Source organism: Pongo pygmaeus, chromosome 3 (assembly GCF_028885625.2).
Source record: "Pongo pygmaeus isolate AG05252 chromosome 3, NHGRI_mPonPyg2-v2.0_pri, whole genome shotgun sequence".
Lineage (NCBI taxonomy): Eukaryota > Metazoa > Chordata > Mammalia > Primates > Hominidae > Pongo > Pongo pygmaeus.
Genome location: NC_072376.2, coordinates 15,604,025 through 15,631,995, shown reverse-complemented (window position 1 = coordinate 15,631,995; position 27,971 = coordinate 15,604,025). Strand labels below are relative to the sequence as shown.

General features: G+C 39.8%; 1 protein-coding gene across 11 annotated transcripts in view; it reads left to right on the top strand.

Moving 5' to 3' along the window:
* LDB2 (LIM domain binding 2) overlaps window positions 1–27,971 on the top strand; it is a 399,681-nt gene that overhangs the window by 318,630 nt on the left and 53,080 nt on the right. For all 11 annotated transcript variants that reach the window (XM_054484368.2, XM_054484367.2, XM_054484369.2 and 8 more), the window contains exon 5: window positions 1,117–1,200. In XM_054484368.2, coding sequence (XP_054340343.1) covers window positions 1,117–1,200 — 84 coding nt within the window. The remainder of the gene's footprint in view (window positions 1–1,116; window positions 1,201–27,971) is intronic.

Sequence of the window (27,971 nt, the reverse complement as noted above, 5' to 3'; positions counted from 1 at the left end):
TTAGGAAATTGACATGAAACTGACATGCTCTGTTTTCTCCTGCATTTTTTATTTATATACACAAATCCAATTGGTAGTATCACTATGAGAAAAGGTATGTACAGAAAAGAATAAGTCACATTAGTATAATCTAGTCTCATGAAGGCAGACGTGGAGACAAGGGGATGTTTACTTCCATCTCCCTCTGTTTAGTGCCAATTTGTTTCTATCAATTAAGGAAGAAAGAAAGGCAAACAGAAAGAAAGAATATCAACCAAGAGACTCATTTTAAAATGGATCCCTGAAAGAATTTTCATTTTCTTCTAGCCAAACAGAACATTTGGTGTGGCCCATGGTACTTTATATCCCTTCTTAAAATGTGGCTGACATTTTGGAAAATGTGATACTTACTCTTACAGTCCTGCAGGATAAAAATTGTTGGGGATATCTATTTCCAGACTCAGCTTAATGGGGAGGAGAGTTAGAATTCTCTGTCTCTCCATGTGTGTGTGTGTGTGTGTGTGTGTGTGTGTGTGTGTGTGTGTGTGTGTGTGTGTGTGTGTGTGTGTGTGTGTGTGTGTGTGTGTGTGTGTGTGTGTGTGTGTGTGTGTGTGTGTGTGTGTGTGTGTGTGTGTGTGTGTGTGTGTGTGTGTATTTCAAGACAGTGGCAAAGTTTTCCAATACAGCCCTCAACCCCAAGCTGTAAAAACACCACCACTATCACAGCAGGAAACAAAGGCCAGTCCTGAAGCATGGATCTGCCCAGTCCAGGGGGACTGGCTTCTCTAATGAGGGCGTTAGACCTGGAGCTCTCCTGGCAGAGTTCTGTAACTAAGGCTGGAGACCCGAGTGCCAAGGCCTCTCCAAGAGGAAGTAACGTCATTTCTCCCAAGGACTGAAAGCACATCTGAGCAGTTTGGTTTTTCCCCAGTCTTGCACAATTGATCTGAAAATGTCCTTGAGTGTTATATGCAAGTGTCTTTGAAATGTAAATTAAATTACCTCCAGCAGCCTGCCCGCCAAATAAAATCAACAATGTCGAGATTGCATTTCTTAGCAGCTGTAGCACAGTCTGAGATTTTCTCAGGACCATCCTGTAGTGATAAAATACATGTGGGGTTTTTTTTTTCCATTTAGGCACAAGATCCTCAGGTCCTGGATCAGCTGTCCAAAAACATCACCAGGATGGGGCTAACAAACTTCACCCTCAACTACCTCAGGGTAAGATCAATCGAACGATTTTATTTTTTGGTGAGTTTGAAAAGTACTCCAGAGGTTTATATGCATCCTGAACCAAGAAGTTAAAATGAGGTACTGGTGATATAGCAGTGTCTATGTTCTGTACCAGATGTATGTGTGTGTGTGTGTTTTCAATGGAGGACAGGGTTTAATTAACAAAGCATCAAACCTGGAATTTGTCAGGGTTGAGTCCTATATCTCTATGTCTCTTGGAATTAATTATTTAAAGGCTAGCAATGTCCCATTGTTGCAAAATGCTTTGTGGCTGCTTCCCTTGTGGTTGTCTCAAGTTCAAATGGGTTATTGGTGAGTTCATTACTCCAATGCCTCCATGGCACTGGTCACCCCTTAGGAGAATCAATATACTGCCCCATAGAGTCTCCTGAAGAAATCCAATCCCGTGCTGAAACACAGATATTTCTAAGGCTTCATAAGCACTCTCTGCACAACATGTAACAGATTTGGTGGTGGGTAAAAGGAGATTCTTTCTCCCTACAGCCTAGATGTCCCAGAGCCAAATCCAGGCCTGACAAGAGCCAGAATCAGCTGTGCTCCCCACCTGCCCATCCTAACAGCCCTGCCATTGTGGTGGCCCTGAACCACTAAAGAGCCCACTGGTCTCTGCTCAGAGGGAAACCAAAGTCAGCCCAGGAGTGTGGGTGGACGGCGGGTGCTCCCAGCCAGGGTAGCTGGGGCTACATCTTCCCAAACCTCTGGTCTCCGCAGTCAGAATGGCTCTCTTGCGGGGCAGACATAGTGCGGGTGGGTGGCCTGGGGCATGATGGTCTATGAAGTTGTTCTCTCCACAATCCAGAAGGCTGCTGTGTACTGCTGGGCATATCGTCTTGTCAGGGAACAGGAGAGTTTTCGTTTAAAACAGAGAAGATGCTCTTCCTCCTGCAGATAAAGAAGTTCCACACTGTGTGTCCTCAGCTGACCCCACATAGGAAGCTGGGACTTTGAAGTCTATCCTAGACTTGGTCACTCACCCTATAGCAAGATCTTGGACAGATTCTTAGTTACATCTTTTAGCTGCATTTAACACAGATTAATAAACACCAAATTTCCTTCCTTCTTCTCCCCACTCCTCTTATTGTCATCTGTAAATGCTTGACTTTCACCCTGTGGTCGAGGCCCACCAGGTCCCCACATCCTGTGGCCCACGAAGACTGAGGTCAGACCTGTAAAAGGGAAAGACCCTTTTACAGTAAAAAGACCCTTTTACAGACCCTTTTACCCCTCTCCTGACAGTGATAGCAAGGAAATCATGTATGGGTTTGGGCAATAGGGAGTAGTGTTTTGAGGCTACCACATGAACACAGTGCTTGCTGCATGTCAGGTTCTTTGCCATGTATCTTGTGACTGAAGTAGTCTCATAACGGACCCTGTGCCCCATTACCATCCCTGTAGCAAAGTGAGGCGCCGAGGGTTTCAGTAGGTGAAGTAAGTTGCCCAGCTTTACACACAAGTGGCAGAACTGGGACTTGAACTCAGGCAGCCTGACCCAAGAATCCATGAGCTTCACTGCAGAATGCTGCTCTCTTGCTAGTGAGCACGGGAGACTGATGTTATGGATAGGAATTGGGTCATGTCTTTCTTGTCTTTGCTAGAGAGTCAGCATCTATCAGTAAGCCTTCATTCACTTTGCCAAAAATAATATCAGCTCCTTGTAGGGTTTAGTTCCAGGACTGGGTCAGACAATCCATGTAAAGGGCTTAGCACAGGGCCTGGGGACAGAAAGTGCCTGGTTTGTGTTCACTCTCATCATGTATTGAGCACCTTCTGTGTACCCATCGTTGTTTGATGTGCTGGAGCCACGTAGAGAAACACAGCGCCGACTCTCTACTCTGACTCTGGGGGTGTCTAATGCTACTTTATTTCCTGAGTTGCGCATCGTGATTCAGTAGCTATTTACCTTCCCTGCCTTCATTCCATTCTTTTTCGCTCACTCGTTACTCCTGGCAGTTTTCCAGTTGCTGGGCTTCATGGTGGAGCTATGGCCTCTGTCCTCAGTTGGTAGTCACAGGCTGGTGGGATGTGGTCAGCTGTGGTTCCAGTGAAGAGTGCTGAAAAAGAGGGAGATGCAAAGCCAGAGATAGCCCAGGGAATGATCCTCAGGTCTTAAGGAGCAGCTCAGGATAGAAGCCATGCTTCCTAGTCACAAATCCTTCGGGCTGATGTGGGCTACTTGACAGGTCATGGCTGAGCAGAATATCAAACTCATTGCCCAAAAGCAGTGAACATGGGCTTCCATGGTGGTTATCCATATGGGGTAGGTCACTGAGAATGACAGACAAAGGTCATTTCTTCCATTTAGAACTGGGATTTAAGATTCTTCTAGTAGACTTATCATCTAATTTTTTTAAGACAGCGGAGTAGTCACAAAATACATTCATTTATAAAGTTGCCTTAAGATCTGAAGCCTCCACATCCATCTGAGGAGCCCGGCCTTTGCCTCAGGCCCCAGAAGGTCATCTGAAGTATTGTGCAAATAAGGTAACAAGAAGCTTCAATGCCACTCCCAGTATCAGAAAAAGAGGTCAGATGGATACGTTGGTAAATATGAATCCAAAGCCTTCTATGCAGTTGAAGAACTTTAAAAAACTGATGCGTCCTGCTTTGGAAAGGATGGATGGAGATTTTAAAGGCTCCAGACATTGAAATTTCAATATGCAGTGTCTAACATAACAAAATTAAGCAGAGCAGAAAGCAGGCAATTACAGCCATCTAGCTTCGTCAAAACAAGTTCATTTATTCCAATGAAATTCTAATCATTCTCACGGAGACCTGCAGTCAGGAAATACACAGAGCTGACCGAAGGCAGCTCTCACCCTTGGAGGGAGGAGCAGGCGAGACCCTGAGGATGGCCGAGCTGTGGACATTGTGAATGCAGATGATGGGGCTGAACACAGACGCTCGCCAGCAGCACTTTGGAGGGGGCTCTGGTGACCTGGTGCTTTTGAAGCGACAACAAGAACTGTTGTCATTTGATTTGGGTTGTCAAATCACCTGCCGTTCCCTCTTGTCGTTCCCTCCTGTCGCATCCCGGCATGACAAGGTTAGAGGTGCCCTGAGCTAAGAGGTACGATGATGGCTGACTCGGTGGTCCCAGTGGAGCTGTGGCTGGAAGTCGCTGAGCCTGCAGAGATGGTGCTCTGTCACAGTGCAGTCTCACTTCCTCTACAGGCTGCCTCTGTGACCTCTGGAGGGGTCTGTGGCTTGCTGACTGAGTGTCCCTGCAGTAGTTACCCAAGCCAGAGCTGGGAAGGGACCTGCAGGATGGGGAAGTCATTATTTTGTGGCTGTTGGGTATTCCGATACCGGGTGGTGGGTTTCACGAAGCACGTCCTCAGTGTACTGGGGAAAATTGTTCCGTGACATGGGGAGATGGCGCCTTTCAGTAAGCAGCACTCTCTGGTGCTAGAACTTGAGCACTAGAATGGGAGAAGCAAGCCAGGAACTCGGAAATGTGTCCTTTGCCTTGTTTGCTGGGAAGCAGAAGTCCTGTTGTCCGCCTGGCATTTTACGAAGGGATCCAATTCAGCAACCATGAGAAGGCAGTGCAGTTTAGTGGGCATTGGGCCATCCGGGTCAGTGAGACCTGGCTGTGAAGCCTTGTCAGTTTCCACCAGATCCTGTTTGCCCATTGATTCATTGTTCATTTCACAAGCATTTCTAACACACTTTCTTTGTGCCAGGTTTCTGCCCTCAAGGAGATCACTGCCTAGAATGTAAGAAAGAAAAACAAATACACTCTTGGAGAGAAATTGCTCCCAGGTGCAGTGGGAAACATAGCACTAGCTAACATTTCTGGGGCACTTACTATGTACCAGGCATTGCTGCTATGTGCTTTGCAGGGACTTTCTTTCTTTCTTTCCTTCCTTCCTTCCTTCCTTCTTTTCTTTCCCTCTCTCCCTCTTTCTTTTCTTTCTTCTTTCCTTCCTTTGTCTTTCTTTTTTTTTCTTTAAATACTCACAGCATCCATATGGGGTAGGAACTATTTTTAGTCCTATTTTGCGGGAGAGAAAACTGAGGCACAGAGAAGTAACTTCCCAAGGTCACAGAACTGGTAAGTGGCAGATCAGGGATCTGGACCCATGATCTGATTCCAGGCACAAAAGACAGAGAGGTTGTTAGAAGGTAGAAGAGGGAGGCTGCAAAGTCTTCATAGAGGAGATGGCCCTTGGATTGATTCTAAAAGATAAGTAGGTGATCATCAGGCAGACAAGACAGAGGACAGTCCAAACAGAGGGCCACTGTGAGAGGGGTCAGAGAAGGATGGAGAGTGTTAGTGGCTTGGGGAGCTCTAGGAAGTTTCACATAGTTAAAATATAAGTTTCAAGTTTGTTTTAGGTATGAACACAGGTAGGTGTTTTGAGCCAAAACAATACACTCTGGCTGAGTGATATAATTCAAGAGATTTTTTTTTCCAGTAACAGCATGGTCAAGACAAGCACCCTCTCACTGTGACATGGGCTTGGCAGTAAGTTAAACAGTATGTATCTGAGAACATCATCTTCTTACTAGCTGTGTGACCCTGGGCAAGTTGCTTGACCTCTCTGAGCCTTCATTTTCTTATCTGTGAAATGGGCTACACCATCTGTCTCGCTAGGTTCTAGTAGGATAAATGCACGCAGAGCTTTCATTACTCATTCACCAAAGTACCTTTGTAAATGCTTCTTGTCCTCTTTTCTGGGTAGAGCACATCAGAATCTTTCATTGAATTCCCCTGTATGCAGAGCTCATGAGAAGGACTCCATGGGTCAACACACACAGGAGTTGATCCTTCTCCCTTAATTCTTGGCTTTCATTTCATCAAAATGAAAGCTTCTTCTAACTCAGTTTGAAATTGCCATCATTTCAAATTTCTAATATGAAATTCTTGCATGTGAATGTTTACTGTATGCAATAAACATGTTTTCTTTAAATAGCTTTAAAGAATAAGATTTTAAAATTGAAGAAGTAATTGATGTCTATTTTATCTCCAACAATATAAAGAAAAGAGGCGTGGGCAATGCAGAAATCATATCCTTAAACATTTAAAGGAAGCCGCCACAAACTTCCAGGCTGGCAATGAGTGAAATGTGCCATTTTCATGTTCATTTATCTCCTGTAACAATAGAGTAGGCATTCCTTGCATTCTCTGAACAGAATGCAAGAAACAGTAGGAATGGCATTGGTTTATACAGTTATCTACGTCTCTGATGATTTGGGGTAGTCTGCTTTCATTCATAAATTTCCCATCAATTAGCTAACCAAGAGTTTGGTGGCATCTACTTACTATATTTTAGTCACAAAAGGGATGGAGTGGGATGTTTACAAGAATGCCTAAGGCACATTCTCTTTTTTAAAGGAATTTAAGATACTGTTACAAGTAAGTCTGCTTCCAGTTCATATTGTCAGTCTCACATGGGGACTTCAGGTCATTCCAGAATTTTTATCCTCTCCTAATTTTCCTAAGGATATCATGATCCTCTCAGTCTCAGCAGGAGGCTTAAATTTGACTTGTTTACACTTTTCTGGGTATTAATCAATTGCTCTGCTTCACCACACCTTCTTTCATTTGTACACAAAGCCCTCTATGATCCTGCCTCTGCCGCCTCCCAGCCTCATTCCATGCCCCTTCCCCAGCTTGTACTCCATCCTGGACCACAAGAACCACCTACAGTTGATCCAAATTGGTCATGCTCTCTTGCCTCCACGCCTTTGCACAGCATGACTCACTGCCACTGCCTGGAACACTGTTGCTACCCTTCTCTCACCATCCAGTTTTCCCAGGCTAAATCCTTCTCATCCTTCAGGATTCCTTCATCTATCAACTCCTGTGAGAATATCTCTCTGACTCTCAGCTGGGGTAGGAGCCTCTCCCCGGTGCTCTGGGAGTTCTGTGCACACAGTCTCAGGATTAACTCTTGGCAGGTCCCATATAAGAATTGTCTCCCCACTCATTTGTCTCCTGAACTAGACTCTGAGCAATGTGAAGACACGTAAGTACCCAGTAGATATCTCTTGAGTGTATGCTTGGCAGATAGATAGTTTGGTAAATGGAAGGCAAAATTTCAAATGACAACAATAAAAACCACACAAATAAAACTCAGTTGAATTCACTTGCCCTACAGCATCTAGAAAAAAAATGTGATTCATTTCTAAAATCACTACCTAGAACTTCACCATGAAATCTGAGAAGCAAAAGAGTTGAATGCATTGAGAAAATAAAAGGCAACATGGTACGAGGCCCTCACATCTCTCTAGGGTGCAGATTCCCACTTAAATACTCAGAGCTCCCAATGTTAAATTTTTATTCTAATATTATTTCTTCTACTTGCTCTAAATCAGTATTTAATCCTTACTCTAAATGTCATTATGGTATTTTCATTATATTGGAAAAGCGTTCTTTTAAGTATTGAAAACAAATTTTTTAATGAATGATTATCTTTTTCTATTTCCTTTGGCCACATTTTCTTAATGCTAGGTTACAAATGCTTCTTTTGTTTTTTGTTAAATTTTTAAAATTTTCAGGGTACATAGTAGGTGTATATATTTATAAGTTACATGAGGTATTTTGATACAGGCATGTAATACACCATAATCACATCAGGGTAAATACGGTATCCATCACCTCAAGCATTTATCCTTTGTGTTTCAAACAATCCAAATTATTTTAATTATTTTAAAAAGAACAATTAAATTATTTTCTACTCTAGTCACCCTGTTATGCTAGATTTTTAAAATTCTTTCTAACTCTGTTTGTGTACCAATTAACCATCCTCCTTCTCCCCCACCCTGACCCTTCCTAATCTGTGGTGACCATCCCTACTCTCTATCTCCAGTTCATTTGTTTTAATTTTTAGCTCCCACAGATAAATGAGAACATGCAATATATGTCTTTCTGTGCCTGGCTTATTTCACTTAATATAATGACCTTCATTTCCATCCATTTTGTTGTAAATGACAGAATCTCATCTTTTATATGGCTGAATAGTACTCCACTGTATATATGTGCCATATTTTCTTTATTCATTTGTCTGTTGACAGACAGTTAAGTTGCTTCAAAATCTTGGCTATTGTTAATAGTGCTACAATAAACACAGGAGCGCAGCTATCTCTTTGACGTACTGATTTCCTTTCTTCTGGGTACATAGGAATGGAGTTGGATTGCTGGATCATACTATATTTAGTTTTTTGAAGAACCTCCAAACTATTCTCCATAGTGGTTGTACTAATTTACATTCCTACCTATAGTGTGCAGAAGTTCCCTTTCTCCACATCCTCACCAGCATTTGTTATTGACTGTCTTTTGGCTAAAAGCCATTTTGACTGGGATGAGATGATATTTCATTATAGTTTTGATTTGCATTTCTCTGATGATCAGTGATGTTGAGCACCTTTTCATATACCTGTTTGCCATTTGTATGTCTCTTTTTGTGAAATGTCTATTAAGATATTTTGCCTATTTTTCATGGGCAAGGACTTCATGTCTAAAACACCAAAAGCAATGGCAACAAAAGCCAAAATTGACAAATGGGATCTAATTAAACTCAAGAGCTTCTGCACAGCAAAAGAAACTACCATCAGAGTGAACAGGCAACCTACAAAATGGGAGAAAATTTTCGCAACCTATTCATCTGACAAAGGGCTAATATCCAGAATCTACAATGAACTCCAACAAATTTACAAGAAAAAAACAAACAACCCCATCAAAAAGTGGGCGAAGGACATGAACAGACACTTCTCAAAAGAAGACATTTATGCAGCCAAAAAACACATGAAAAAATGCTCACCGTCACTGGCCATCAGAGAAATGCAAATCAAAACCACAATGAGATACCATCTCACACCAGTTAGAATGGCAATCATTAAAAAGTCAGGAAACAACAGGTGCTGGAGAGGATATGGAGAAATAGGAACACTTTTACACTGTTGGTGGGACTGTAAACTAGTTCAACCCTTGTGGAAGTCAGTGTGGCGATTCCTCAGGGATCTAGAACTAGAAATTCCATTCGACCCAGCCATCCCATTACTGGGTATATACCCAAAGGACTATAAATCATGCTGCTATAAAGACACATGCACATGTATGTTTATTGCGGCATTATTCACAATAGCAAAGACTTGGAACCAACCCAAATGTCCAACAATGATAGACTGGATTAAGAAAATGTGGCACATATACACCATGGAATACTATGCAGCCATAAAAAATGATGAGTTCACGTCCTTTGTAGGGACATGGATGAAATTGGAAATCATCATTCTCAGTAAACTATCGCAAGAACAAAAAACCAAACACTGCATATTCTCACTCATAGGTGGGAATTGAACAATGAGAACACATGGACACAGGAAGGGGAACATCACACTCTGGGGACTGTTGTGGGGTGGGGGGAGGGGGGAGGGATAGCATTGGGAGATATACCTAATGCTAGATGACGAGTTGGTGGGTGCAGCGCACCAGCATGGCACATGTATACATATGTAACTTACCTGCACATTGCGCACATGTACCATAAAACCTAAAGTATAATAATAATAATAATAATAATAATAAAAGAAAAAAAAAAAATAAAGGAAAAGAAATGCAAAAAAAAAAAAAAAAAAAAAGATATTTTGCCTATTTTTAATCAGATTATCAGATCTTTTCCTATAGAGTTTTTTGAGCTTCTCGTGTATTATGGTTATTAACTCGTTGTCAAATGGGTAGCTTGCAACTATTTTCTCCCACTCTGTGGATTGTCTCTTCACTTTGTTCATTGTTTCCTTTGCTGTGCAGAAGGTTTTTAACTTGATGTGACCCCTTTTGTCCATTTTTGGGGTGCCTGTGGGGTATTGCTCAAGTCTTTGCTCAGTCCAAAGTCGTGGAGAGTTTCCCCAATGTTTTCTCTTAGTAGTTTCATAGTTTGAGGGCTTAGACTTAATTTTGTGATACATTTTTATTTGATTTTTGTATATAGTGAGAAATAGGGGTCTAATTTCATTCTTCTGCATATGGATATCCAGTTTTCCCAGCACTATGTATTGAATAGGCTGTCCTTTCCTGAATGTAGGAACTTTTTTTGAAAATGAGTTTACTGTAGACTGTGGATTTATTTATATGCTCTCTATTCTGTTCCACTGGTTTATGTGTCTGTTTTTATGACAGTACCATGCTGTTTTAGTTACTATATCTCTGTAGTGTAAGTCAGACAGTGTGGTTCCTCTTGTTTTGCTCCTTTTGTTCAGGATAACTTTGGCTATTCTGGGTGTTTTGTGGTTCCATATAAATTTTAGGATTGTTTTCTGTGTTTTTGTGAAGAATGTCATTGGTATTTTGATACGGATTGCATTAAATCTGTAGATTGCTTTGGGTAGTATGGAAATTGTAACAATATTGATTCTTTCAATCAGTGAAAATGGAATATCTTTCCATTTTTGTATATCCTCTTCAATTTCTTTCATCAATACATTGTAGTTTTCATTTTAGAGATCTTTCACTTACTTGGTTAATTCCTAGGTACTTTATTTAATTTGTAGCTATTGTAATTGGGATTACTTTCTTGGTTTCCTTTTCAGTTTGTTCAGTGTTGGCACAGAAAAATGCAACTGACTTTTATATTGATTTTGTATTGTGCAACTTTACTGAATTTGTTTATCAGTTCTAATAGTTTTTTGGTGGAGTCTTTAAGTTTTTCCAAATATAAGATGTTATTGACAAACAAGGATAATTTGACTTTTTTCTTTCCAGTTTGGATGCCCCTTATTTCTTTCCAGTTTGGATGCCCCTTATTTCTTTCTCTTGTTTGATTACTCTAGGTAGGACTTCCTGTATTATGTTGAATAACAGTGATAATAGTGGGCATCCTTGTCATGTTCCATACCTTAAAGAAAAGACTAAAACTTTTCCCCATTCAGTATGATACCAGCTGTAGGTCTGTCATGTGTGGGTTTTATTATGTGGAAGCATGTTCCTTCTATACCCAGTTTTTTAGGGTTTTTGTTATAAAGAGATGTTGTTTTATCAAATGCTTTTTCAGCATCAGTTGAAATGATCGTTGAAATTGAAATGAAGGCTTTCATCCTTCATTCTGTTGATATGATGTATCATACTGATTGATTTGCATATGTTGAACTATTCTTGCATCCCTGAGATAACTACCACTTGGTCATGATAAATGATCTTTTTAATGTGTTGTTGAGTTTGGTTTGATAGTATTTTATTGAGGATTTTTGCATCAATATTTATCAGTGATATTGGCCTGTAGTTTTCTCTTTTTATGATGTGTCTTTGTCTGGTTTTGGGATCAGGGCAATACTGGCCTCTGAGAATGAGCTTGAAAGTAGTCCCTCCTCATCTATTTGTTGGAATGGTTTCAGTAGGATTGGTATTAATTCTTTAAATGTTTGGTAAAATTCAGCAGTAAAGCCACCAGCTCCTGGGCTTTTCTTTGCTGAAAGACTTTTTATTATAGCTTCAATCTTGTTACTCATTGTCGATGTGTTCAGGTTTTGGATTTCTTCATGTTTCAATCTTGGTAGGTTGTCTGTTTCTGGGAATTTGTCCATTTCTTCTAGATTTTCCAATTTATTGGCATACTTGCTCATAGTAGCTATTAAGGACCTTTTGGATTTTTGCAGTATTAGTTGTAATGTCTCCTTTTTCAACTATGATTTTATTTATTTGGTTCTTCTTTTTTTTTAAAATCTGGCTTAAGGTTTGTCTAATTTGTTTAACTTTTCAAAAAACCAACCTTCAATTCATTGATCTTTTGCATTGTTTTCTTCATTTTAATTTCATTGATTCCTGCTCTGATCTTTGTTATTTCTTCTAGTAATTTTGGATTTGGTTTGCTCTTGTTTTTCTAGTACTTTAAGATGCATTGCTAGGTTATTTATTTGAAGTTGTTCTTCGTTGATGTGGGCACTTTCAGGTATAAACTTCTCTCTTAGTACTGCTTTTGTTGTATCCATAGGTTTTGTATGTTATGCTTCTATTATCATGTTTTAAAAAAATGTTTCTGGCTCACGCCTGTAATCTCAGCACTTTGGGAGGCCAAAGCAGGTGGAAATCACGAGGTCAGGAGTTCAAGACCAGCCTGGCCAAGATGGTGAAACCCCGTCTCTACTTAAAAAAATACAAAATGTAGCCAGGCATGATGGCGGGTGCCTGTAATCCCAGCTACTCAGGAGACTGAGGCAGAGAATTGCTTGAACCCACGAGGCGGAGGTTGCAGTGAGCTGAGATTGTGCCACTGCACTCCAACCTGGGCAACAGAGCAAGACTCCGTCTCAAAAAAAAAAAAAGTTTCAATTTCCTTCTTAATTCCCTCATTGATCCACTGGTCATTCAGGAGCATATTGTCTCATTTTCATGTATTTGTATAGTTTCCAAAATTCCTCTTGTGATTGATTTTCAGTTTTATTCCATTGTGGTCAGAAAAGATGCTTCATATTATTTCAATTTTTTGAATGTTTTAATACTTGTTTTGTGACCTAACGTATGGCCGATCCTTGAGAATCATCCTGTGCCAAGGAAAAGAATGTGCATTCTACAGCCTTTGGATGGAATGGTCTATAAATATCTATTAGGTCCATCTGGTCTCTAGTGCAGATTAAGTTCAACGTTTCTTTACTGACTTTCTGTCTGGAAGATTGGTCCAATGCTGAAAGTGGGGTGTTTTTTTTTAAGCATTATGTTTTACATGACTTTAAAACATTTTATCCTGTATCTCAGCCAAAAGATATTTTCTTTGTGTGTTCTCTTACTCTTTATCCATTCAGATGCATAATTTCTGCACAAATGCAATCAGGTTACATACAATTTCTTAATGTTATTTAGTAAACACTTGCATGTTTCTACATAGTCATCATTAACCATAAAATAGCTACAAATATGCCTGTGTGGTGCTATGATGTGTTTAATCATTTCTCTAATGTTGAGCAAGGAAGTCATGTTCAAATTGTTGGTGTCATTAATACCACTCCCCTAAACACCTTCGTTATATCCTGCTCTTAACAATGTTTTCTGCAAGTAGAAGGAAGGCTGAATGGCAGAGGCATTAATAATAGGAATAATAATAATAATAAGACAAATAAATGTGTTTTGGAGTCAGTAAAATGTAGGTTCAAATCCTAATGCTTCCCCTTACTACCGACATAACCTTGAACAAGTTTCCTAAGCTCCCTGAATCCAATTTTTTTCATCTGAAACTTGGAAAGAATAATATGTCTCACAAGGTTGGCATGAAGATTAGATGGACCACAGTTTGAAGGAGCCTGGCAAACAGAAGAAGCATAATAAATGCCAGTCTCCTCCTGTACTTTCTGAGTGCAGCAGATCAGGACTCAACTTGTACTGCTGCCGTTTATTTTTTACGTTATATTGATCAAGTGCCTTAATTTCTCAGAACCCCAGTTTTCTCATGTGTGAATAATTATGTCCATTCTGAATCACAGTAACTACAGGTGAGGGTGAAAATATAATGCATGTGACAAGCACTTCCTAAACTGTAAATTACTACTCCAGGAAGCCAAGTCCATACATTGGTTGAGGCTTTGAATTCTATGCTGAGATTCTGATGCTGCAGGCAAGATCAGAAAGAAGAGAAGGACTGACTGATTGATGATGTCTGCCAAGAAGTGTGGCCTGAGGGAGCTGGAACATGTGCCTGTATTTGGCACCTCTCCCCAATACAAGTGTTATCACAAATGTATAATCATTATCACTGGGATATTTTTGATATTATCTATAGGCTATTTGTTGTTGTTATTGTTAAGTAAGTCTAAATCTTCAAATAAGCAGTATCATCAACTGAGTGTGAAAGCACTTAGGTTTCACAGTAGTGGTTTTTGATCCTGTACCTTTAATTTCCCAAGTGAATGAAGATTTTTGTTGTTGTTATTGTTATACTTTAAAGAACATTGGTCCCTGCATGTAACCTTCCGCTGATAGCAACAGGAGTATAGTCCAGTGTCTAAAAGAATTGGGCAATTAGCTTTGGAAAATGACCTCCATCAGAATGACATAAAGTGGCCTGCAGCAGAATGAGTGTGGCTGAAGTCAGCATTTGGAATCCGGCCGAGGTTTTTTGTTTCTTATTTTTGTGAGGTTTTGACTCCCAGCCAGGGTACTTCCCTTGGTTACATGACAGGAGAAGGGATTACAATTCAACCCCCTTTTCCACCTAAATGGCAAGCCGAGCCTGAGGATGAAACAGGAATCCCTGCTCAGAGATTGAGATGACCCATAGTTACTGGTGGTCACAGTAGGCTGGAATCCAGGTATACCATTCACCACTCATGCATTCTGACAGAGCTGCAAGAAACCCGCATTAAGCCCTGACGTTCTGAGGAGGCAGAAGCCACACCAGAAAATCTCCTATGCCTCACTCAATGCACAGCATATTATAAATCCTCAAAAGACTTAAGCATAAAAGGTGCTATTCAAAGTGTGGCCCATGGGTCACTGCAGGCTTGCAAACTGTCTGCTACCAATCTGTCATGAGTTCAGAAAATGAGAATAAGAACTTTAAGACTACTGTAACTATTTGGCATTGTCAGGTAGACTGATAGTGCATGACCAGTGGACTCACCTCATTGACTGGGAGTGCATGACTCATCTCATTGACTGGGATATAGACCAATTGGAGGGTTATCGAGCTCATATAGCAAGTGGCCACTAGTCAAAGGCTGGAGGAGTACGTGTCACAGGCAGTTTGGAAAGGACCGGCATTGAGCTCTGTAACATGAGTCTGATTCAGAAACCAGTTCCGCTGTCCCCAAGGACCCACCAGAATAACAATTATCATAATACCTTAGTTCCTTCTATATATATATTAAGAACTATATGCGCCTAATGAAATGATAAGTATCATTATCCCCATTTTACACATACAAATCCATCAATGCCTAAGGCCACAAAGCTGATCCCGCAGCAATGTTTTCCTGGGCTCAGGCCTGGCTTGTTCTTAGAACCTGCTACACCACTCCACCGTAGGGTTGAGAACTGGGAACTTGACATGGGTCCATAAATGAGAGACAGTGCTTTAGAGAAGGTGAGGGATTTGGCCTCTGAAACAAAGCTGTCAGATCTCATTCTGACTTCTCCCTTCCTCCTCCTTCACCTTCTCCTCCTCCTCCTTCTTTTCCTCTCCGCCTCCTCTTTCTTGGAGAAAGGCCCCATCTGAGAGGAGGCAAAGAAAGCCCTTTGGAGCCATGGGAATGCTGCACACAGAGAATGATTAAAACTCGGAACACCCGAAGGGCACTTTTAATTGCATTTGGAGACAGAAAAGTAGTACATATGACTACATGATAAGGGAATTAAAGCAGTTAACTCTTAAAGAAGTGAATAACCGTAAGTTACAGACATGTCAGTGTCTAGAAATCAGTGATTTCTGAAGTCAGGCCAAAGAAAATGACTATCAGCACATTAAAAAAAAAATACACACACATATATATATATACACAAAACAACAAATACATATATATACAAAATAACAAACAAAAACAGAATTTCAGCAGAGCAATTCTAACTGAAAACAATTTCAGAGCCACAGATGCCACCAAAATTTTTGGCCTTAAGTATACAAATAGGGCCTGGATTAAAGAAAGTAATTTCCCAGTCTCAGGAACTAGAGAAAGAGAAAGAACTTGTTTAACAAGACACTGAAAGTCAAGAGAGACGGTAAGGTGGGAAATTGGCAGTCAGTCTATGGGAAAGCCGAGGGATTGCAAGTTAAGTGCAAGATGGAGCTCAGATCCGTTGCTCCCAGGAAAGAGTCTTCCCAATTGTCTAGAATGGTTAAAAAACAAAAACAAAAACAAAGAAACAGTATATCAGGAAAATGGGGAGGGCGAAGCATGAAGGGAGTTGTTTGAATTTATTTTTGATTTAAGGCATAGGCAGGGAAGTAGCCTGAAATCAGAAAAGGAACTGGCGGGCTTCACTGCTTAGTGAACTCAGTCAACACCCTTCTCTGTGGCTGGTCTCTGATCACTCTTCCACTTTGCCCAGGCACCATCTTGCTGAATACAGAAAACAAGTTCTTTAAAGACAGCAACTGTTACTATAGATTCTATGGCCTCATCGTCTGTCCCTAGCAGAGTCTGAGGCACACTATAGGTAGTAATAAGCAAATATGTGAAAGAGGAGAAGGCATATGAACCTCATGTCCCTGGTCTTGATCTAGATAATGAATTTGGGAACAGCTATAAGTGTTTACCATAATTAAGAGAAAACAAATATAATTTAAAAAGTGTCCACCACATACCTCTCAAAGGAGAAGAAAGGGCAGTGAACTAGTATCTTGGAGTCCTACCAGGGCAAGGCACAAACTTGGCTTCATTTAATCCTAAATAGACATTTGAGAGGGAGGTGTTAATGGCCTAGTTTTACAGAAAAAGAAACTGAGGCTCAGAAAGGTCCTGGGACTCATCTAACTTCATGCAGAAGGTAAACCGCTAGGCTGGGATTACATCCCATGTTGACCTAGTGCCCTCCTCACTATCATGCTGCAGAAATGTTACCTCCTAAGAGATCTGGATCAAAGACCTGGATTGAAGTCATTTCTACTGAGATGACCAGGCTTTTTTTTTTTGCCAAATTGCCCACAGATGCAATGGATCGAGAACACCAAAAACTACTCAGGGCTTCAGCATAATGGGATCAAAAACCCTCCTGGACTCATTCCATGATACCTCCCATCGCTGTTGATCTGAGACTTCAAAATCCCAGGTTTCAAGGCCACCCTTTATCACCCAGGCTCTTATCCCTATGCTGGTGTTAGCACATATATTTAAAAAACGTAGATCAAGCTGTGTCACTCCTCGAAGGAGAACCTTAAAACCATTCATTTGCTTAAAATCATCTGGTGACAGCCCACTGCACTCCAAATAAAATCCAAAATACTTAGCTTGGCCTGCAAGACCTTACGGGATCTAGCCTCTCCAACTTCATCTCCTTGAAGCTCCAGTGTTCCCTGCCCCCAACTTCTGACCTAATTTTTGCTTTTCCAACATACCAAGTTTCTTATCATGCCAGGAACCTTGTACTTGCTGCATCAGGACCCTTAACTAGCTGTAGAGCCTTGGGCAGTTGCCTACCATTTCTGTGCCTCAATTTCCTCACCAATAAAACAGGGATAATAATAGTCTCTTATCTCAATGAGAGTTGAGAGGATTAAATAAAATAGTACCAGAAAAGTGTTCACGATAAAGCTGGCACATAGTAAGCGTACAATAAATATTTGCTATTTTATAATTATCATCATCATCGTCATCATCCCACCGCCTGGAATACTCTAACCAAATTTTTTTATGACTGGCTGCCTATTATTCAGATTGCAAAACAAATGTGACTTCCTCCAAGAAGTCTTTCCTGATTACCTTATCTTAGGCAACCTTTCTACCTTAGTTATTTTCTCTCACACCTCATCATTTGTTTTGGTTTTTTTGTAGTATTTTTCATCAGTTGAATTATCTTACATAATCATCAGTTTACCCTTCTGTTGTTTCTCTGCCTCCCGTGGCTATCACTCAGATGTAAACTTTTTTTTTTTTTTTTTTTTTTTTTTTTTTTTGAGACGGAGTCTTGCTCTGTCACCCAGGCTGGAGTGTGGTGGCGCCATCTCGGCTCACTGCAAGCTCTGCCTCCCGGGTTCACGCCATTCTCCTGCCTCAGCCTCCCCAGTAGCTGGGACTACAGATGCCCGCCACCACACCCAGCCAATTTTTTGTATTTTTAGTAGAGATGGAGTTTCACCGTGTTAGCCAGGGTGGTCTCGATCTCCTGACCTCGTGATCCGCCCGCCTCGGCCTCCCAAAGTGCTGGGATTATAGGCATGAGTCACTGTGTCCAGCCGATGTAAATTTTTTGAAAGCAGGCATTGTGTTTCTTTTTCCCCAATGCCTAAAACAAGGACCTGATATGCAGTGAATAGAGGGTCAATCATTTTCATTCTACTCAACTTGAGATGTGCTCCTTGAAAAGTCGGGAGTGTTAAAAAGCAAACACTTAGGGTTGCCTTGGAACACTTGAGAGCACTTCTGCGAAGGCTGTTAACTGTCCTTGACATCATGGACTGAATGCCTGCAGCACTCTTCCTCCAGAGACTTGATGTTCTTATTTGCAATTCATAAATAGCCCTGTATGTGAGGGTAGGTGTGAGGTGTCATTATTTGATAAGCCTTCCTTATCTGTAAAATAAGACAGCTAAACATGGCTTCTAAGCCCTTTTCCAACTTAAGCATTCTGAAAAGAAAGAACACAGAATAGAAATATTAACAACTACCACATATAAAATAATAAATACCATGCTGCAAATGAGGAAACTGATGCCAAGCAGCTGGATGGATGGATGGACAGATGGATGGATGGATGGAGGGATGGAGGCTAACCCAGGTTTATCTGCCAACTGGTATAGGATGGTTTGGGGTGGTCTTTTCTTGGTATTCCATTTGAAGGACTCATTCACTTCCATTCAGCCCACATTTACTAAGCATCTGCTGTATGTCTGGGTCTACTCTGGTCTCCCTATTTGATACTACTTATGACTATGCTCCTCAGAGTCTCATACGTATTGCTCTGATCTCCTTAAAATTTTTTCTTGGCCAGTCACAGCATAAGACTCAAAGTCTACTCAAGAAGGCAGCTAATTCCTCTCTCTTCTCTTCAAGCCTAATTTCTAAACTTTGTGAAAGAAGGTAGGGATGGAGCAACCCCTTTTCCGTTCAATCATGCCATGGATCATTATGGAAACTTTGACTTAAGAGCAGAAGTCAACTCTGGAGGACTGACAATGTGGATTTTATTTTTCGAAAGCATTTGTAGCCTTAGGAATTGAAGAAGTTGTTTTTTATCCTTCCTCTTCCAACTTTCGCCTTCGATTCTGTCTGTGCTTTACCGAAAGAAAAAAATATGTGGCCACCTACCAAATTCTTGAACAGTCTTACCATGAGTAGAAACCTTCAGTAGAAAAACAGAGGTCTACATGATGTTGATTAACACTGATTAGCAGAATTTACACATATACACAAAATGGCAGGAACCCTGTTACGTGTAACTTCATAAGTTTTGGAATTCTTGGTATCTTGCTAACAGAAGGCAGGAAAGATAAGACCTTGCTTTGGAGAGACTGCGAAATTCTTCTGACTGTTGAAGAGGGGTCAGGCCTCGACAGTGGGTCTTATCCTTTGTCAATTACTTCAACATTAATTGCACAGTTCACCCTTGAACAACATCAGTTTCAACTGCGAGGGTCCACCTATATGTGGATTTTTTAAAACTACAGACTGTTTAAAAATACAGTAATCACAGGATGTGAAAGCCACATATACGAAGGGCCAATTTTTCTTATCTGTAGGTTCTGCAGGGAAGGCTGTGAGTATGCACAGATTTGGGTGTTCGTGGGGGTCCTGGAACCAATCTCCTGAGTATGCTGAGGGATGAGTACATTGCATCTGCTAACTCTGGCTTGCAATTAAGAACAGGAACAGTTACTCTTCTGTAAAATGGGTTTTGGGATGGGTTAGTGGGCTAATACCTACCTGCACAGGTTAAAGAATAAATGACGCCACTGATATTGAAATGCTTTGTAAGCTGTAAGGTTCTCTTGCAAAAACAGACATCCCTCACTTACCCTCAATGTCCATTCTCTTTCTATCCTATTTCAGGAATCAATGAGTTTTCAATAATATTTCAAATGAATCCTTTGTACTCCCGTTTAAGCTACTCAGTATCCGAAACTAAGGAACAAAATTGATTTATACAGCCCAGTATACCCATTAGTTTAATTAATTCTCTGATTCCTTACTCTCTAAATCTAGAAGTAGGTTCGGATGGTGAGAAATAATTAAACTAACAGCCACCATTATTGTCATCATCACCTTACAGTCTAATTTACACAGACAAAAATAATATTGGATTGAATTATATGAAATTGCTATTTTTTTCAGGTCAAAAATTGTTAAATATTCACTATTTGATATGGTTCATTCTAATATTTAAGGGACAGGGACCCTCTATCCAAAACAGGCCACCACTTGGTTCTATGATTTTCCATTTCTCACCGTCACTTTCCAATTCCTAATCAGTATTATAATAGTGAATATAACAGCCATTTATTGCTGGATGACTCTGTGCCAAACACTGCAAGCCATTTAACTAACCCTCACTATCTCATTTTGTTAAAAAAAAAAAAGTATTTGTACTGTAATTTATTCATATAGCACAAAATCCAGTGTGTAAAAACGCTTAAAATGTAATTTTTTTTTTTTTTTTTTTGAGACGTTGTCTCGCTCTGTCGCCCAGGCTGGAGTGCAGTGGCACGATCTCGGCTCACTGCAAGCTCTGCCTCCTGGGTTCACGCCATTCTCCTGCCTCAGCCTTCTGAGTAGCTGGGACTACAGGCGCCCGCCACCACGCCCGGCTAATTTTTTGTATTTTTAGTAGAGACGGGGTTTCACCGCGTTAGCCAGGATGGTCTCGATCTCCTGACCTCGTGATCTGCCTGCCTCGGCCTCCCAAACACTCAGTTCCCCTCTCTAGAGAGAGGCAGTTAACATTGCCAGTTTCTTGCATTTTCTTCCAGAGATAGTCCATGAATATACAAGCATATATTGCTTTAAACACACACACACACAAACACTCCATGTCTGCAGTGCTAACTGTTGAGCAGTGGCATTCTTTATAAAAGCAATAGAAATATATCCTAGAGAAGGTTATCACTCTAAAGATATACCATAATTCATTTTGCCTGTATTTTATTGATGGACATTTAGGTTGTTTCTAATATTTTTCCACTGTTCACAATGATGTACAAATATCTTTTCATATTTGATTTTGCACAGGAGCAACTAAAAAACTAAATATGTAGGAGAAATTTCTAGAAGTAGAATTGCCAGATGAAAAGATATATACATTGTAATTTTGATAGATATTTTCAAGTTATTCAACATAGCAGTTGTACCAAGTTTCAGTTACACCAGCAGCATATGAAAATGACTATTTTCCCACTTTTCAAGAACTAGAAGTTATTAAATTAAAATTTTTTTCACTATTATCAGTAAAAAATAGCATCTCATTTTCATTTTAATATGTATGTCTCTTATGACAGGAGATATTTATTATCTTCTCATATACTTAAGAGCCACTTTACTTTCTTTCCTGTGAATTGTTTGTTCGTATACTTAATCCATTTTTTAATTGGGTTGTTTTTCCTTTCAGATATGTAGGATGTTATATTTTAAAGAAACAACTTTGCTGTGATATACTAAAATTGCATTACAAGTTCATAAGTTCTTTTTAAGTTTGCTTTCCATTGAATATTTTTGTTTTTGTTTGTGTGAGATGATGTGGTATTTTCCCTATGTCATCTGGTTTATGTTTTGTAATTAGTAACAGGCCTCTGAGCTAATAATAATAATGATATATTCTTCTATGTTTTCTAATGCCACCTTTAAAATGGGGTGATTTTTCTCTTTATGTTTAAATAATTGATCCACCTGAAATTTTAGGGGTTACAAAATGAGAGGAAAGCGTTTAGTTACTCAGTTGCCCAAACACTATTCATTGACTGATACATCCTTTTCTCACTGATTTGAAATATTATTTTTAGCATATTTCTAAATTACCTTAAGTATTCGAGCCCATTTCTGTATTCCAATTCCTGTTCTCTATTCTTTGTATTTTTTGGCTTTGTGTCCTTAATCCAATATAACACTTGCTAAATTATTATTTCTTTATAATATATGTTAGCATCTGTTAGAATTTGTATAACCTCATCATTCTTCTTTTCAAGATTTGTAAATCTTTGTGGCTTTTTTTTTCATTTGAACTTTGGAATCAGATTATCTAATTTGAACATAAATTAGTTGGTATTTATTGAAATCTGGTTAAATTTACAAATTTATGTTGGGAAAATTGCTATTATGTTGATGTTTCATCTTTCTGTTCAAAATCTTGGATAGCTTCTCCAATGAACTCCTTTTTGAGATCTTTTTTGTGTCTCTTGGTAACATTTTGAGAGTTTCTTGTGTGTGTGTGTGTGTATGTATGTATAGATATGTGTGTGTATGTATGTATAGATATGTGTGTGTGTGGTCATATGCATATATTTAGACAGATATATGTATATATTTTCCATTTCTTATTAACTTTCATGATCACAAATTGGGCCTTTTCTTCCATTTTGTAGTTTAATTGATTTGGTTTGTACTTATGAAAGTTATTGACTTCTATATGTTAATTTTATTCCCAGACACCTTTAAAATATTCTTAATATTTATAATTTTTTTTAGTTTACCCTCTTGGATGTTCTAGCTAAATTTTTATATCATTTGCAAATAACAATGATTTTACTAAGTCTTTTAAAATTTTTATATCTTATTTCTTTCTTTTGTCTAATTATATTGGCTAGTACCATCAGAAAAAATGTTAAATAATAGTAAGGATAATTAACATCCTTCTCTTGTGTCTGACTTTAATAGGAATGCTTCTAGATATTTTCATTAAGCAAGGTGATTATCTGTGATTTGAGATAGACATATTTCTCATGTTAAGGTAATATCTATTCTTATTCTATTAAGAGCTATTTAAAGTAAAAAAAAAATGGATGTCGAATTTTATCAAATGTATCTCTGATGTCCAAGGAGATGGTGTTACTCATCTCTTTTTGTTATTATGAGTAAGTATATTAATAAGAATAATTGATGCTTATTCAGTGCAATTGATGCTCAAGGCAGTATTTTAATTTCTTTACATGCATCAACTCATTTAATCTTTGCCCAGCTTAGAACTAGGTATCATTACTGTTCTCACTCCAAAGTTAAGAACACCCACATTCACAGGCTATGTAACTTGGGCAAGACCAGATAGTAAGTGGCAGGTCTGAGCTTTGACTTCATGCTGATTTTCTTGTCTGTAAAACCAATTTTGTCATGATAGATTTCTTGTTAATTAATCATTATTTCATTTCTAGAAAAAAATCCACTCCTTTTACTGGGCCACATTAATTACTGCTGATATTTATTTACAATTTCTTGTAATCGTAAAACAGAATTGGATTCAAACGAGAAATTCAGTTGATATTCCCTCTTATATGATGTCATTGTCAGTGTTGAGTGTTATTAATATCCGAGCCTCATGACCATTTGGGTAATATTCTTTTTTTTCTTTCTCCAAAGCAATTTGGATGGCATTGAAGTTATTTCACTTTTAAAGGTTGTGTAGAATTCTCCTATGAGACTTACATGGCCCTAATTCCCCTGTGAAACCATCTGGGCCTAGGGCTTTTTTGTGGAGAGTTTCTTTCTGGTAATTTTTTTTTATTTGAAGACCCTGCCTTTAATATATTTTAACATACACAGTGAATAAATAAAACTTATAATATTATAAAGCTTACCTAAAGCAATGGAAGCTGTTGAAAGAAAGATCCCTTAGAAAAGTGAATGCATTTGAAAGATTTTAGGAAAGAAAAATTAGCACACTTTGATGATTAAATTGAATAAGGACACCTCACAAGAGATGGGGGTGACAATGATGCCTTCTGCGTTTTAGCTTGTAGAGCAGGCTGGATGCTGGCCCCCTTCACTGAGTAGGGACAGGAAGAACATTTCAGTTGGCTTTTGCATGGGTGGTTAAATGGAAGGAGGCACTGAGCTGTATTTTTTTATTGTTTGTTATTTTTTCTTTTTTCTGAGATAGAATCCAGCTCTGTCACCCTGGCTGGAGTGCTGTGACGAGATCTCGGCTCACTGCAACCTCCACCTCCCAGGTTCAAGTGATTCTCCTGTCTCAGCCTCCTGGAGACTGAGGCTGGGACTATAGGCATGAGCCATGGCACCCAGCCTGTTTATTTTTTTATGTGTTGGATTTCAGGGCATTTGAGACACTGAGGGTTGTCAAAAAGGCAGTTAGATATAAGCTGTGAGTCTTTTGAGTATCTGGTAATTAAAATCTTGAAGACCATTAAGAAGGGGGAAGCCCAAAAAGAAAGGAGAATGAGGGAGGGGAAGAGAGCCTGGGACCCAGCCGTAACCCTGCAAGGGTGTTAACTAACATTCAGCCTTGGACGATCACTGTAATTGAGTATTTGTTCTATTTTACTACCCATTGAGAATCTTTGATGTCAGGGCTTCTGTGGAGTCTGATCTGGAGATCTGTGGAATAATCTGTGGATCCTCTAAAAGAACAGCCATGAATTGGGGACTGCAGAGCCTCCATGTGTGTCCATGATCAGGTCCACCATGGTGTGATTGCCTTCCAGTCTTTCTGCTCTGCCGGTTTAGAACATCTGATGAGACTGGGCACGCAGAGGCTCATGCCTGTAATCCCAGCACTTTGGGAGCCCGAGGCGGGCAGATCACGAGGTCAGGAGATCGAGACCATCCTGGCTAACACGGTGAAACCCCATCTCTACTAACAATACAAAAAAAAAAATTAGCCAGGCGTGGTGGCGGGCACCTGTAGTCCCAGCTACTCGGGAGGCTGAGGCAGGAGAATGGTGTGAACTCAGGAGGCAGAGTTTGCAGTGAGCCGAGATTGCATCACTGCACTCCAGCCTGGGTGACAGAGTGAGACTCCATCTCAAAAAAAAAAAAAAAAAAAAAAAAAGAATGTCTGATGAGATGGTTTTGAATGTTTTTGATAATACTGTGGTTTGTAATTTGGTCCATGAACCCAAAGAGACTCTTGAAACATGACATGGAGGTTTTTAATACAAAAAAAAAGAAAAAATCACAGATAGACACGAGATCCTGGAATCCTGAGGGAGATCTATCTTCTTATGAAAATTCTGCAAAGTCTTCATGGAAGGAAAGTATGGCCACAGTTTTAATATGACTCTCTGGAATAATCTCTGGATATGATAATATTAACACATAGAGTTACTGTTTAAAAATCTACTTGAAAAAAGATTAACTTAGGTTTTCTGACCATAAAGTTTTCTGGAAAATTTTAGAATCTGCCTTCCCCAAATTTGAACCTAAGTAATGTTCTTCTGTTATTTCTTCCCTTCTTAAAAATGTATGATGGACTGATTTCACTATGTACAACTACAAACTGGTAACGAGACTGACTCATTTAAATAAGCGTAGTTAAAACCATGTTTTCTGTTGCTATATTTATTCACATGGAGTCAATTCAACTTTTAACTGCATAGGTTCACTTAGGTTTTCTCTTATTAGAGGTCTCTCACCCCTCTTTAAACCATTACTTCCTTATTAATTTCCCAGTGGCTTCAGGCAATTTCTAGCTGCAGCAATGACTATGTGAATAAACAGTCTTTATTGTTTGTGGTTTTAAGATGGAGAAAAATACCTTTGACATACTTAACATGCTGATTATTAGATGAAGTCCAAGGAATATCATTAGCTTTGATAATGCACAAAGCAGTCTCCTACTGAGTGCCCACTATATTCCAAAGCCTGGGGGTTCTAACAAGGAAGATTTATTGCTTGCTCTCACCAAGCTTATCCATAATAACTGAAATAATTGAGTACTTACTATGTGCCAGGCATTTATTCATTCTCATATCAACTGTTTAAAGGATGCCTACTGGATGCCAGACTTGGTGCTAGGTGCTAGAAATATAAACATAAGCAAAAACAAATACATTCCTGCTCTTACATGCTTATGGTTGGGTGAAATGATGTCACAAAAATATGTGTATAATTCCAAATTTAGAGAAAAGGAACATAATAAGTCTATGAGTGAATATAACAAAGGAAATTTGCCTCCAGTCTGGGAGACATCTCAGAAGGCTTCTCTGAGAAGGTGATAGTTGGACTGTTTTAAGGATGAGTTGGTTTTAGCTAGAGGAGAAACAGGGGAAGAACATAATACTCCTCTGCCATGCTAGAGAATCAATCCTGACTCAGGAATCAATCCCGACAGAGGTTCCATTGCAGAAAGAAGAAGAAGAAGGGCCATGGCTGGAGCATGGGGTCATAGGGAGAGTGACGCGAGATTGAATTGGACAGGGGTGAGTGAGGGTGGAGTGGTTGGTGGCAGATGACACAGAGCCTGTATTCCATGCTTCAGAACAATTTGACAATAAAGGAGGAGACATAATCTAAACACCTGCCTATGCATCAGTTGAGGCAGTGAGAGCAGATACGTCCGTCATGTGTGCTCAGAGAGGACAGCCTCTACCTTAGAGGAGCAGAGAAAGCTTCCAGGCAGAGGAAAGGAACATTTAAGGAGGTTTTTCACAGTGCATGGAAGTTTCGCATTCAAGGAATGAGAGAAAGGGTATTCCAGGCCAGAGGAACAGAATGTGCAAAGGCTTAGAAAGATCAAGGAACATGGTGTATTCCGGAGGCATGACATACTTCATGTGATTAGCATGTATTTAGTATGTGCATGCAAGCATGTTTGTTGGTGTGTGTATGTGTATGTATGTGTGTGTACACACATGTGCAGGATGGTTGAGGTAAAAATTCTTAAAAGACCCACTTAGAAAATTCAGGTTGAGGCATTCGCAAGGCAGTACCATCTGCCATGCTAAGGAATTTCCCGTAGTAACGCGGTTCTTTAAATAGATGTGACACCTCTTATAAACTTGTATTTTTGGTTGAGAACAACGTTTCTCTTAACTCTACTGAATATGAGAATCACTTGGGGAGCTTTTAAAACTCCTGGTACTCAGACCACATCCCAGACCAATTAAATCAGAATCTCTGTGAGGGAATGCAGATATCAGTATTTTTTTTTCTAGTTGCCTTGCCCATATTAACTTAAAAAAAAAAAAACTCCATATTTTCAGAGCAGTTTTAGGTTCACAGCAAAATTGTGCAGGTACAGAGATTTCTCATACAGCAGTGGCTGCATCACATGCATGGCCTCTCTCCCTATCAATCAGCATCCCCCACCAGTGTGGCACATTTGTCACATCAATCAACCAACATTGACATGTCATAATCACCCAAAGTCCATAGTTTCCATTAGGGCTCACTCTTGGTGTTGTACATTCTAGAGGTTTGGACAAATTTATAATGACATGAATCCATCATTATGGTATCATAGAGAGCAATTTCACTGCCCTAAAAATCTTCTGTGCTCTGCCTGTTCATCTCTCTCTCCTCATTTAACCTCTGGCCACCACTGATCTTTTTACTATCTCCATAGTTTTGCCTTTTCCAGAATGTTATATGGTTGTAATCATGCAGTTGCCTTTTCAGGCATTTTCTCACTTAGCAATATGCATTTACAGTTCCTCCGTGTCCTTCCATGGCTTGATCACTCATTTCTTTTCAGTGCTGAATGGTGTTCTATTTTTTGAATGCATCAGTGCATTTTAAAGCTTCCCAGGTGATTCCAACACGTAGCCAAGCTTGAGAGCTAATGGTTTAAAAAACACTCCAGCTTCATGGGAAAGTTTAGGGACCAGGAAGGAGATCAGGAGTCTTCCTGACTTCCACAGTAGATTAAAAGTCTTAAAATGGCGGCACCCAGTGGCAATGGGAAACAAAAGATGAGTTTCAAAAACCATTTCGGCTGGCAGGGCGCGGTGGCTCAAACTTGTAATCCCAGCACTTTGGGAGGCCGAGGCTGGCGGATCACCTGAGGTTGGGAGTTCGAGACCAGCCTGACCAACATGTAGAAACCCTATCTCTACTAAAAATACAAAATTAGCCGGGCATGGTGGCACATGCCTGTAATCCCAGCTGCTCGTGAGGCTGAGGCAGGAGAATTGCTTGAACCTGGGAGGCAGAGGTTGTGGTGAGCTGAGATTGCGCCATTGCACTCCAGCCTGGGCCAGAAGAGTGAAATTCCATCTCAA